The 13,651-nt window shown below is 34.9% G+C and overlaps 1 protein-coding gene across 3 annotated transcripts in view; it reads right to left on the minus strand.

Annotated features, from left to right (window-relative positions):
- Positions 1 to 2,142: 2,142 nt before the first annotated feature.
- Positions 2,143 to 13,651, minus strand: part of GPNMB (glycoprotein nmb) — a 30,863-nt gene continuing 19,354 nt past the window's right edge. For all 3 annotated transcript variants that reach the window (XM_026677992.2, XM_087945883.1, XM_087945884.1), the window contains 7 exons: positions 12,424 to 12,582; positions 11,768 to 12,073; positions 9,564 to 9,698; positions 7,942 to 8,044; positions 5,741 to 5,946; positions 4,866 to 4,959; positions 2,143 to 2,805 (listed from right to left, as the gene is read on the minus strand). In XM_026677992.2, coding sequence (XP_026533777.1) covers positions 2,652 to 2,805; positions 4,866 to 4,959; positions 5,741 to 5,946; positions 7,942 to 8,044; positions 9,564 to 9,698; positions 11,768 to 12,073; positions 12,424 to 12,582 — 1,157 coding nt within the window. In that variant the 3' untranslated portion in view covers positions 2,143 to 2,651. The remainder of the gene's footprint in view (positions 2,806 to 4,865; positions 4,960 to 5,740; positions 5,947 to 7,941; positions 8,045 to 9,563; positions 9,699 to 11,767; positions 12,074 to 12,423; positions 12,583 to 13,651) is intronic.

Here is a 13,651-nt window from a genome sequence, read left to right on the forward strand (position 1 = left end):
GGCGCAGGCGCTGTTTGGTAAACAACGCTAGGTCGGATGGGGTTTAGCAGTATTTTGTTAAATGCAGGGCTAATCTGGTTTCAACAAACACCAGGGCAATCTATTTATCGCCATCTATTGGTTGTATTTGCACCCGATACATTTACAGCCTTCCTTTTATCCTTACGAAGTGGTGAATTTGTTCCTCGGACTCCAGACCAATAGTGAGTGCGGACTAACTCTTTTGACCCCAAAGTTTGGGGTGTTAAAGTCGGGGGCTGTCGGTGCAGTATGAGTGCCATTTTTCATGCCAAACAAACAGTTTACAGGTAGTTCTCGATTTAACGACCACAATTGAGCCCAACATTTCTACTAAGTGGGTTTTGCCCCATTTTACAACATTTTTTGCCACAATTGTCAAGTGAATCTCCTCAATTGTTAAATTAGTAACTCAATTGCTAAATGAATCTGCTTCCCCATTGATTTTGCTTGTCAGAAGTTTGCAAAAGGGAATCACATGGCCTCAGGACAATGCAACCTTCGTACATATGATTCAGTTTTCTAGAGTCTGAATTTTCATCACATGAGCATGGTGATGCTGCATGCAACTGTCATAAGTGTTAAAACGGTCATAAGTCACTTTTTTCAGTGTCATTGTGATTTTGAATAGTCACTAAACAAGCTGTTGTAAGTTGAGGACTACCTGTATCATGCTTTCTAATACTTCTACTGTAAATTTGGATAGCAAGTATTCTTTTGTGCTAAGATTCGCCTGAGTAAAATACTTTCCTTTGAGCACTTGTTTAATGAGATCTGTGAACCAAATCACTAGGTTTTGTAAATGTCTTAACCTAATGTTCAAGCCAGATCATAAAATAGTGCAGGACAATATCATACTAAGATAATATTGTATTCTGCTGGAGAAAGTGTTGTGGGTGTGTGTCTTGCATAGCCACAGACGGATAGATAGATAGTATGGAAGAATTTAAGCAATTTCAATATTAATAAATGCTTTAGCATGAGCTTTTGAGAAAGGGCTTAATCTGTTTCAGAAAATATTTAGCAGCAAGCAGGCTTTATAATCAATTATGTTTTTAATTCATCATTGCTTGAGAATAAGTACATTCTTTTTTTTTTCTTCAGGTCTTCCTATGAAGTGTTACTGAACCTGTTTTTGTGTTATTTGAGCTGCATTTTCAAATCCATAATAAGTTTTGGAAACTGAAGATGTCCTCTTTTAGTGCAGAAAACAGATTTCAACTTAAATCTGAAGGGCCAAGTGAGAAGGGAGAGAAAATGTGTAAATCAAAATCAGATGAAAATAAATTCACAAGTTCCCTCTTTTCTCCCACAATTGTGAGAGTCCACCTAATCTTTCATAACAGTTCTAAAAAGATATATATTTAGGAAGTAGAGACAAAGCTACTGGTAGACATAGCCACTTTATCCTCCTCTTAGTGTATAAGAAATTCTCTTCTAATGCAGTAGAGTGAATGTTAAAAACCAAGAAAATAGAACAAAAAATTATACATCTTTATATTGGTCTCCAAGTTGTGATTAAATTGTATATTAGTTAAACAATAAGGAATATCCAGAGCATCCAGCTAATAACTGCTGTCCTAATACATGATCACAATTAAACCGTAAATTTCTGTTGCTAAGTTAGACAGTTGTTAAGTGAGTTTTGCCTCATTTTACAGCTATTTTTGCCGGTTATTAAGTGAATCATTGCAGTTGTTAAATTAGTAACATGGTTGTAAAGTGAATCTGATTTTGCCATTGATTTTGTTTGTCAGATAGTTGCAAAATGACCACATGATCACGTGACTTTGGACATTGCAACCATCATAAATATGAGAATTGACAAGGACTGAATTTTGATCAATTGACCATAAGGATGCATGAAAAATAATCATGTCACTTTTTTCAGTATAAGTTTGAATGATCACTAAATGACCTGTTATAAGTCGAGCCTTACCTGTAGTTTTCAAACTAATTTTAAAACTCATTATCTTGAAGCTGACTGAGTATACAAGGTGAAGGAACTTTGGATTGAACCAGGATCCTAGCGTGCTGGCACAGAAATAATTTCCTTTAAATTCAGTAGAATTCATTGCAAGTTTAAATTGCTTAGTAAAAGAAAAACACTCAACCAAGCAGACATTTATTGAACCTCAGGAGTAAATAATTTTATTTATTCATTTATTTATGCTTTTCAGGCAATATTGATGCCTAGTGACTATCTAGACAAATCTCTGCAATAATGTAATATGTTGGTATATAATCCCCAATATAATGTACCCATTATAATGCATGTGTTGTATCTGTTTGGTTAGATATACATTTTCTCTTGAAGAGCAGGAAACAGAAGTTCATTTTTAATGTGGGCTAGTGTGCTCACAATAAAAAAAATGACAATAAAAGTTATCTTATACATTGTTCATTAACTGATACATTGTAGTATATTCAAGATAAGCAACTAAAATATCACATTTTCTTGATGTTCTGATATTTTATAATTTCAAGTGAATTGAATGATAGTTTTTATTTTATTTGTATGTAATGCAAGTATGCCATCTTTCCTCCCTTTTTAAGAGCATTCCTACAGAAATTGTAGTTCAGTGTAAAGCTTGAAATTTTAACATGTGATTTTAAAATGTTATTCTGAAGAATCAGACAATCCCCAGCTTGCTTTTCAGCAGAGGATCTCTCTCATTGCCTCTTGGGAAAAGAACAGCCTTCACATTATTGAAGTAAACACTTAGTCCTTCTCTGGATTTCTCTTGACCTGATTTTCTTTCAATAGGTTTATATTCTTTATATCTCCTGAAAAGAATGCGAGATCAAGTTATTAAAAGGTTTTCCTGCTGTATGAATAAAACCCAATAATTTCTGGGTTGCGTTATTCTTCTCTGTAAATTGTTCTTGCACATTTATATTTGTGAAAAAATCGGTGGAAGAAAACTTTTAGTATAGCTCTAGATAACAGTTGCTGAGAATATATATTAGGGTGACAGGAGAGACACCAAAAAGATAACAACCTATTTTATGCTTATAGAAATGTACTGTATCACTAATGGAGTATACTACAGTAGTAAGTAAATGTTTTCAGAGTTCTTCCATAAAGAAAACAATATTATGCCATTGCGAGATATATTCTTGTTGTGAAACCTTTTAAAAAGCAGGGACAATGGGATATTGCAGTTACAGACTTATAGGAAACAACTATGGTTCAAATTGTCTTTCACTCCTGACACTGAGGGATCTGTGGGGTCATTAGTATTCTTTGAGCTTGGTTGTTTTCTTGCAAACATTTTATGTCCCAAGTAACATCATCAACTGCATCCTTTTTGCTGATGATGTAAAAATTTTCAACACCACTGACAAGGCTGCTACCCTTCAAAAAGACCTTGACTATGTGTCAGAATGGTCAAATAAGTGGCAACTTCAAATCTCAACAAACAAATGCTTCTGTCTTACATATTGGCAAAAAAAAATCAGAAAATAAAATACAAGCTGAATGGACACGACCTTGTAGATAACCCTCACTCTGTTAAGGACCTTGGACTACTTATCTCTAATGATCAAAGTGCTAGAGTTCACTGTAACAACATAGTCAAAAAGCATTAAGAGTTGTTAACCTAATCCTGCGTAGCTTTTTCTCCGGTAATATTGTATTGCTAATTAGAGCATACAAAACACTTGCTAGACCAATTCTCAAATACAGTTCTTCTGTCTGGAATCCGCATTGCATATCTGACATCAATACAATCAAGGGAGTCCAGAGATATTTCATGAGAAGAGTCCTCTACTCTTCTACTTGCAACAGAATACCTTATGCCACCAGACTTGAAATTTTAGGCTTGGATAACTTAGAACTACGCTGCCTTTGGTCCGACCTAAGCGTAGTATATAAAATTATCTATTGCAATGTCTTACCTGTCAATGATTACTTCAGCTTCAACCACAACGATACATGTGCACACAATAGATACAAACTCAAGGTAAACCGCACCAAACTTAATTGCAGGAAATACGACTTCAGCAACAGAGTGGTCAATGCCTGGAATACACTACCTGACTCTGATTCTTCCCCAAACCCCAAAAACTTTAACCTTAGACTGTCTACTGTCTACCTCACCCCGTTCCTAAGAAGTCTGTAAGGGGAGTGCATAAGCAACACCAATGTGCCTACCATCCCTGTCCTAATATTCCCTTTTATTCATATCCATTTCATGTATTAATAATCATATATATACTCGACAAACAAATAATCATGGCTACATGGGATCTCTGTTTGCTCTCTCTATACAAGTGGTTTACTCTATTAGTATTGGTGGGAAAATTGTTAGTAGTTTCTTCATTAGATTATTGTTTACTACTTGTAAAGAACAAAAGAGCAAACTATTTCCTTTTAGTAGTGTTGATATTACCTAGTTGGGTAATGAAATGTCTGCAAGAAAACAACCAAACTCAGAAAGCACTAAGGGCCCCACAGTTCAATTCTGAGCTACAAACATTCTCCTCTATTGATTTAGAGATCTCTATGATTTTTGGATTATTATCTTCCACTCCTCAATAGCACACCCAAGCACAGTTGCCTCAACCTCTTATAGAAAAAAGATAGACAAGCTTTGATATTATTGCCATCCCAACAAGCATAAATATATTATATGCTCTATTCCAGTAATAGTTGGAAGGTTCTATGAATAATTTAAAAAATAAGCAGAGAGGGAATGCTACTGGATTTTTGCTTATTTCCTATGGGTAAATAGAATCTACCTTCTGTTACAAATGCTTACATCAGTATTATTTGAGTTTGAAATTTTTATAAATCACTAAACCAATGATCTGATCCATGTTAATGACTATACTGAACAACTTACTTGTAAAGGAAGAAAGTCAGGAAACCACCAAGCACCACCAAGAAACCACATGTAACCAGAATTCCTTCTGCTGTTCTTGAAAAGGATGCTTCAGCTTAAAGAATAAATTAAGGGAAACAGAATAAAGGGAATTTAATCAGTGAATAATAGACTTATAATGCTCTAGATGTTCTACATTGTTTGATATTGTAATCACATTGAGTTCAGTATACCTGTCTCCTAATTAAAACTAATATCTTTATTGTTTTAAATATTTTAAAATTATTTTTGTTTTGGGGTGGGTTGGTGTTATTTTGTTATATTGTTTTGTAACTTCATTGTCACTCAGAGTCACATGAGATGATCGTATATATATTTACTAAATAAATAAATAATATAAAATACAAAGATAAATAACTAGTTCCCCAAACTTATTTCAGTTGAATTACTTCCATTTATTTAGATATTACTTTCTATACTTGACTGAGTTTGAAAGGTAAGCAAGAACAACAACATTGCTTCTCACACAGCACATACAATAATGATTGAGACTCTTTCAATCTATATTTCTTCAAATGTAGATATTTGGAAAAGTGTGGCACTAGTAGAATCATTATTCAGATTTGGGCTGATAGTGTTAGGAAGGACCAAGAACTTCAGATGAAAAAGTTTGCTATGCATATTTACCATAAGAAGCACACTTTTCTTTATCTCAGTCATTCTGTACTAGTATAATGTTACACATATTAGTGTAATGTTAGAATATTAAAAGATTATACCATTTTACAAGCATTTGTTAATCTGTCAAACATGCAGTATCCCTTTGAGTTGAATATTTAATATCTCTTGAGAAATAACTATGCTAACTTCTGATTTTAAAAAAAGGTAGGATTTACCTCCATTGATGGAGATCAAAGTACTTGTGAGTGCTAGACTTGTTGCATCAGCCAGTGTGATGTTGACACAATAGGTTCCAGATTCATTGAAGATTCTTCTTATGGTTAGGAAACATACATCAGCAACATCAACAGGGTGACATGACTCACTCTGTAACATCGTACATGTGGGATCAGAAATTAATGTGCAGGCATCTGTAGGTAGACTGGGGGAAAAGACAAAAAGAGATGAGGTAGTTAATCAATTTGGGTTGTATACAACCAATGAACTAATTGATATGTAAGTTTTTTTTTATAACTCCCCAAAATGGTTCAGATCTACTGTATTATTCTTTTTTAAGCATAGCACATATGTATTTAAAATAATATGCCATTTCAGTTCAAACAATAAAGATGACTGAACAGGAGAAGTAAAATATTGCAATCACACTATGATCATTATTATTCCTGAGGAGGGTAACTCTTTTAAACCTTCTAAAAATATTAATGCTCCATTGAATCTTTCTGTTTATAAATCCTACTACACCGTTTACTGAATATATTACAAAGAAAGCCAGATCAACTGCAAAAGAGAATACTTGGGGCTTTTCCATGTGGCAGCCTTTAGAATCTTTTCTGCATCTTGTAAACTGCATCTTGCAAACTGCCTAGAAATAAATCCAGTTTAAGAAAACATCTTCTGGATTTCATCCTTTTTCTCTGCTTTGTCCTGGAGCAGAATTACCATGGCTCCTGAATGGTGGTTCTCTCCCACACACATCAGAAAACTGTTTTCCCTTGTATCAGCATGTCTTTTGAGGACATTTTCCTATTCTTTCTTAAACTTGGCTAGAAGGAAAAATTGGCTGAACTCGTCAAACTCGAAGGAAGGAAGGAAATCTCACCCTTCTGCTGTTGTGTTAAATTAAGGTGACCAACCTTTAGGGTGACCAACCTTTAGGGAGGACAGTCCTCCTTTTGTAAGTTCTGTCCTCTCTCGAAAAGTGTTCTCCTACATGTCCTTTTTGATATTTGAAGACTAATCTATAAATCTCCGTATTTGATCGATGCCGATCCAATCCGTTGTGTATGATGTGACGTATTTGTATTTGACATGACGATTCGTCAAGGCTCGGTACAGTGCGGCGAGATGCAATTATGAGACGCATGCGCTCCACACAGGAGAATTGTTTTTAGAGAGTGCGCTGCATGCATGAGTGCACCGCATGCAAGTGTGCGCCACACGCAAGAGTGCGCCACACGCAAGTGGCTTTTTTCCCCTTCGATTTATTGTGTCCTTTTCATTGTAAAAAAGTTGGTCACCTTAGTTAAATACAACACACACTCTCTCTCACACACACATTTTAGTCTTTCTGACACTTACTGTAAACTATAAGGGAAAGTCTTGTCAATTTCTAATTAAAAGTCTTGTCAATTTTTACTTAAAAAGGAAAAAAAAGGCCAGCATTTCACCATTTCTCTGCTCAGGCCTCTAGGCCACAGCCAAGTACACACTGGTATTAATCATATCCAACCCAGCTCTATTTTTTTCAGTATCAGTCATGGTCAGCTAGATGCTATCCCTTGCTGAGGAACAGAAGATAAATCTGGTGCCAAGGTATGTGATTTATCTACACAAATAGTATGGTTCAACTGTCTCCAGACCAATGCCAGTCCTGTGAGGTAGGACAGGTCAGGAAACAGATCAAGTCAGCATTATAAGAATGATACTTCATTGTTCTAAGATCCAATAACAGAATATTGAAAACCTGACAGAGTTGTCCCCTCCTATACCAAAGATATATTTTAAGTTTCCTTCTCGTGCTTTCTCTTTTCCCAGGATGAATAGGGGTTTCATGTCCCATAATTGCATAAATGCATAATATTTTCAAGATTATCTTTATATTCCTCTACATCTAGTACTATCCATCCATGCTGGACTGCAGCTGTCTTATTTCTCAGTCCCTATGTGCAGCAATACACCAACACAGTGAACCACAGTAAGACAATTCAGTTACACTGGTATTTCTTTCAGTTAGCTGAGAGGAATTATTTAAATGTATAGTATAAGATGCCAGAATATGTAGAGGTTTTTTTAAAATAAAAGCTAGGAATATATGGAAAATGTGTTGGGGGAGGGGGTGCACAGAGGGAGGCTCAGCCAATCTCATTGTGTACATTGTGTACTCTGACAATAAAGGTAATAATAATGAAAAGCATACCTTCCTTGACAGGTTACTATGAAATCAACCATGGAACTTCCAACTTGAGTGGCTGTCATCTGGACGCTTGTCATTTGGACAATGTTTACCTCAAGGATCCCCTCTGTCAAAAATAAGCCACTGATAACATACCAAGATTTCTTACGTGCAAAATTTGACTACAAGGAAAAGAAGTATTTTTTCTAAATCTTAAGTGCAGGAGAACTAGCTTATAATTTCTTGTTGACAATAGTTTCTGATTCTTAGACGCAGCAATAGGCAGAGTCATCAAATCTTATTTGTTTTTGGTCATTGTATTCGTGTTTTTGTTTCAGTCAACCAGAAAAGTTCATTTTAATTTTTTTTTTGTTGACATGTAATTATTACAGAGAGAGGTTCAGGCATTTGACAATTTAAAGCATCTCAGATCATTAAATGTTTAAATTCCAGCCCCAAAGAATGACATGAATGATTCATAATATATAACAAAAATACTAAAAAGATAGGTCTGAAGCTATGGGTAGTTTTTTAGTTTAGTTTACTTTATTGTCATTGCACCTCGTACAACGAAATCAAACACCATCTTCAGTGCACATCATGACCATGACCATGAAAATAAGCACAAACACACATCCTTCACCATTCACACATTGAACTGGAAACCCCTGCCACCATACCAACACTGCGCTATACAGCAGAATTCAAAAGAGCTACTTTATTTTTTTTACTTTATTGTTGCAAAAAGATAATACTGTCTGATTCTTATTTTTATTTTTTTTTAAAAAACAGCAACAGAATTACTCCCTGTCTTCCACACCATCATATAGTAAGTTACAAATGAGAGTTTTTTTAAAAAAAATATTGTGGTCAGTTCCAATAAACTAGATCCTTGGATTGAGGTTTTTTAATTCTGTGTACTTGTATTGTATAAAGCTGATTTCAGGTACTTGCAAAAAAAAAATGGAGTAGAATTTAATAATTTTGTCCACTATTTCTGCTAAGGATATGTACATCATTACATTCAGAGTGTTACTTTAAGATTAGGACTCATCTTTCTTTTAAATTAAATATGTTTTTTTTAACTCAGTGGTATATTCATCTTATTTTCAGAATGAGTCCTTAAGTTGAACTTGCTGTAGCAATCCAGGGATTGTATTCTTCCTGAACAAGATGATAAAATTGAACACAGCAACAATAATACTGCATACTGAAATTTGGGTAGAAAACATGCGTGTGGTGATACTGACCCAGCCAAACACGAATATTACTGATGAGTTATTTAGTTAGATATTCCACAAAGGATATTTAATAGAGTTGCGTCCTTTCTATGAATGGAAAAAGTGGACAAAAGGAGTCTCCCTCCAATGGAAGAAATCCTACTGTACAAAGAAATCTCTTTTTGTTCATGGATGGAAATCTTTAGCTATAACACTATTGATAATATGATTTTCAAAGCAAACAAAATAATACTATTTTAAATCTTCATTTCAAAATGGATTCTACAAAGCTTTCAGCCCTTTATTTACAGAAAAATTCTACCATAGCAGGAACCCCAAATCCATTTTAATTATGTAATGAATGTGAAACACTTCACATACTCTCTATCAAAATGATATTTGTTGCTTACTGATGTAGATGCATACCTACAATGGTAAGTGTTGCTTTGTAAGTTCCATATCGAGTGATACTGCACCTTTCAACAGGAGGCTGTCCTGTGGGCACCTCGGTAAAGTTAGGGAAGGTGGGGGTTGTATTAAAAGGCAATTGGGTAGTGAATGCTAAAAAAAAAAAAAGAAAGACAAGAGTTGTGGAAAGACTTTTTAAATTTGCATCTTAGAGCAAAAATTTTTTGAACAGTCTATTTATACCAAGATAAAAGATGTATTACATTTATTTGACCATCCTATTTTCATACAGAAATTTAAACTAGTAATGGAGAATATTTATAGCTCAGGATTGACCTGAAAGATCCTTGAAGCTCTCTGAGCTTGGTGGTTATTTTGAAGTTGTTTCATTGCCCAAATTAGGTAACATCATCAGTGCTAGTGATTATCACTGATGAAGTTACCTAGTTTGGGTAATAAAATATCTGCAAGAAACCAAGCAAGCTAGAGAGCACCAAGGACGCCTCATATACCACACACCTGTTCTTAGGAATCAGAGCTATGATCACTATGAGGAAAATCACTCCATTTATTAACAAATAGTTCCCTTTGGAATAAACAGTCCTACTGTTGCCTCTTGCCTTTTAAGTCACTTGATTTTGGCATTATATATCTGTGTTTTCCTGTTCTTCTAGAGATTTACACATCGGAAGTTTAATCTAATCAACGGAAGTGGAAAGCTTCTTTACTTACTTATTTATTCATTTGTTTATTTATTTATTTATATTGTATGGCATCTATCAACATAAAAATAAATCACACTCTTTCCACCAAGATACCAGAACTCTCCCAACTGTTAATATCACGATTCAACTCCATCCTAATCCAGTGCTTGAGAGAAAAACCAGTCTTCAAAACTTTCTAGAAGACTAAAAGAATAAAGCACTCCCAAATTTCAGTGAGAGGTTCTTCCAAAGAACTGGTGCACCAATGAAAAAGTTCCATTCAAGGATCCATTGGATGACATCATCCACAGGAATAGAATGCAACCACCTTGTCCAATCTAGTAAAATGAGCTGTTGCCCTCAGAGAGAAGCAGTCCTGCAAATACCGTACAGGTAGTCCTCAACTTACATCCACAATTGAGCCCAAAATTTATGTTGTTAAGCAAGGCAATTGTTAAGTCCCATTTGTTCCATTTTATGATCTTTCTTGCCATAATTAAGTGAATCCCTACAGTTGTTAAGTTAGTAACACAGCTGTAAAATTGAATCTGGCTTCCTCATTGACTTTGCTTGTCAGAACGTCGCAAAAGGTAATTGCGTGACCTTGGGACACTGCAACTGTCATAAATATGGATCAATGAGCATAGAGCTGTAAGGGACCTTGAAGGTCTCCTGGTCCAACCCCTTGTTCAAGCAAGAGACCCTACACTATTTCAGACAAGTGATTCTTCAGTCTCTTTTTTAAAACCTGAAGTCATGAAGCACCCACAACTTCTGATGACAAGCTGTTCCACTAGTTAATTGTCCTCACTGTTAGGAGGACATAAAACTGTTATAAAACAGTTGCCAAACATCTGAATGGGGATGCTGCAATGGTTGTAAGTGTGAAAAACAATCATAAGTCTTAACTTTTTCCAGTGTTGTTGTCACTTTAAATAGTTACTAAACAAATTATAAGTTGAAGACTATGTGTATTGTCATTCCATTTCATTCAACTCGTACTTGAGGATTGGTTTTTATTCTTGATCATTTTTCCTTTGTGTTCAGCAATGATCAGAAGAATAATGGGTTTTTCCAGTAAGCAGAGAATAACAATCCAATCATTATAGGCCTAAGTGTAAAATTATTTCTTACAGCAAAGTCCAGATGAAAAAGATGGCTTTTCTTATTCTGCACCAGCACAGAATTATGAATTAAGCATAGACATTAAGAAATCAATCAATCATATATTTATTATTCCAAATTATTGAGAGGTGCAGGACAGAGATGAATTAGGTCCTATAAAAAGCAAGTGCTGGTTGGATTAATATATACGCCATCAAATAAAATTCTGGGTTTGCATTATATTATATCACATATATATTATATCACATATGGCTGTAGTGGCAAGTTTATGTAACAAACCATGGCAAAACAAAGCAGTGTACATTATATCTTATTGTCTTTCATGAACCAGACCAATGTGTCTTCAATGAGCAAACATGTAGGGTGGATACTACAGTTGTCATACACACTCACCTGGAAATGTAGGTAAAGGAGAAGCTGTCACTGGTCCACAAGGTACTGGTATAATAGCTTGAACAGTTAAGTTAGCACTGAAATTTCCCAGAAGTGTGTATGTATGTGTTGAAATAGAATTGTTGGAAACAAATGATCCACTGCCATCTCCAAAATTCCAGTGGTAAGAAATATCAGAATGATTCAGATAGTGGCTAGGATCATGAATCTGAACATCAAACATAATAGGGATATCCTTGATGAAGATAAAATCTGAAACATTGCGATTGTTCTTCTGTGATATATTCACATAGAAGGGGATTTGATCTGCATGTCAAAAGTATCCAAAAAAAGGTGAAATTGTAGCTTTATACACAATAGACAACACTAGACTAATGCAGCTTTTACTAGAGAAGTACTGATGTATCAATGAATTGTGTCTTGTTTTTTTTTGCCTAATCTCTTCACCCCTGCACACATAATTTGAAGTGGTTTTTTTTAAGTTTTAAAATCTAAACATCTAAAAACCTGATGAAAAGCAGGAAGGAAGGTTGTGTAGAGAACATTGACTCTCTAGATGTTTAGACTTCTGCTAAGAATTCTGGAAGCTGAAGTCAGCCAGTAACTAACATAAATAGTTCACATATGATTATTATAACTTAACCTTGAAGACTCACCAGTTACAACATAAACAGTATTTGATGTGGTTACAGGTACAAATGAGCGATAACCTCTTCTGTAAACTGCCAGCTCCATTAGTTGTTTACCAATAGTGATATTTGTTGTGTTGATTGACATCATAACTGATGAACCTCCCTTTATTTGATAGTATTGTCCTAAAAAGAGTAAAATGTAAAAAAAAAGATGGCAGTACTACAAACTTTTTTTTTTGGGGGGGGGGGGACACTATATGGTTGCTCTTTGCAAAGGGAAGAAATGTGTTACTCTATCAAAAGGGCAAAATGAATAAATGTAATGCTTCCAAATGAATGTTTGTCAGTCCTTTTTATAAACAGCCCAAAAGTATGCACATGATTCTATCATTTTATGTCTAGTACCATAATTGTGTTCCTTTTCCATGTTTTGTACATTTACACAAACCACTTGACAAGTCACAACAATAGTAAATTTTTAAACTAAACTGGGCTAACTTTGATTTGCAATAAATATTTTTTATATTAATAAACTATTTACACTTATATTCATATACTTATATCTATTACACTTATATGGATAGTGCCATTATATGGTTCACCACTAGATAACACAGGTTTTTTTTTAACCCCAGTCATGTCTGAGCATACCAAATATAATGCCACTCTATTTTATTCTCACTGGAAAGAGACAAAAAATATGTGGTCTAACTGCCTGACTGATATATCTTCTAAGAGCCATAAATTAAGTCAGTACATAACATCATTCAACCCAGAGTTCTCATTTGAGCATAAATGACCCGGAACAAATTATCATATTTTGGACACATCATGCAATCACTCAGTTCTCTGGAAAAGGCTGTAATGCTGGGGAAAGTAGAAGGAAATAGAAGAAAAGCAGCAAGATGGACGGAGTCAGTTACAAAGGCAATGAATGTATTATTAGGAGACATAAAAGAACAGATTGTCCTGGAGAAAATTCACTTATGTGGTTGCTAGGAGTTGATTTGATGGCACATAATCAATCAAAATACTTCATAAGTAGAAGGTTCCACATTTAACTGCTAATGAAATGGATTGCAAATAATAAGCCTGGGAAATATTTCTTTCTGGGACAAAATATATACAAGAGGCAGAGGTGGTATTCAGCAGGTTCTGACCAGTTCTGGAGAACCTGTAGCAGAAATTTTGAGTAGTTTGGAGAATTGGCAAATACCACCTCTGACTGGCCCCGCCCACATCTATTCTCTGC

Source organism: Notechis scutatus, chromosome Z (genome assembly GCF_049901735.1).
Source record: "Notechis scutatus isolate UNSWTSFEM ecotype Mainland chromosome Z, rNotScu1.2, whole genome shotgun sequence".
In the NCBI taxonomy this organism is placed as follows: domain Eukaryota; kingdom Metazoa; phylum Chordata; class Lepidosauria; order Squamata; family Elapidae; genus Notechis; species Notechis scutatus.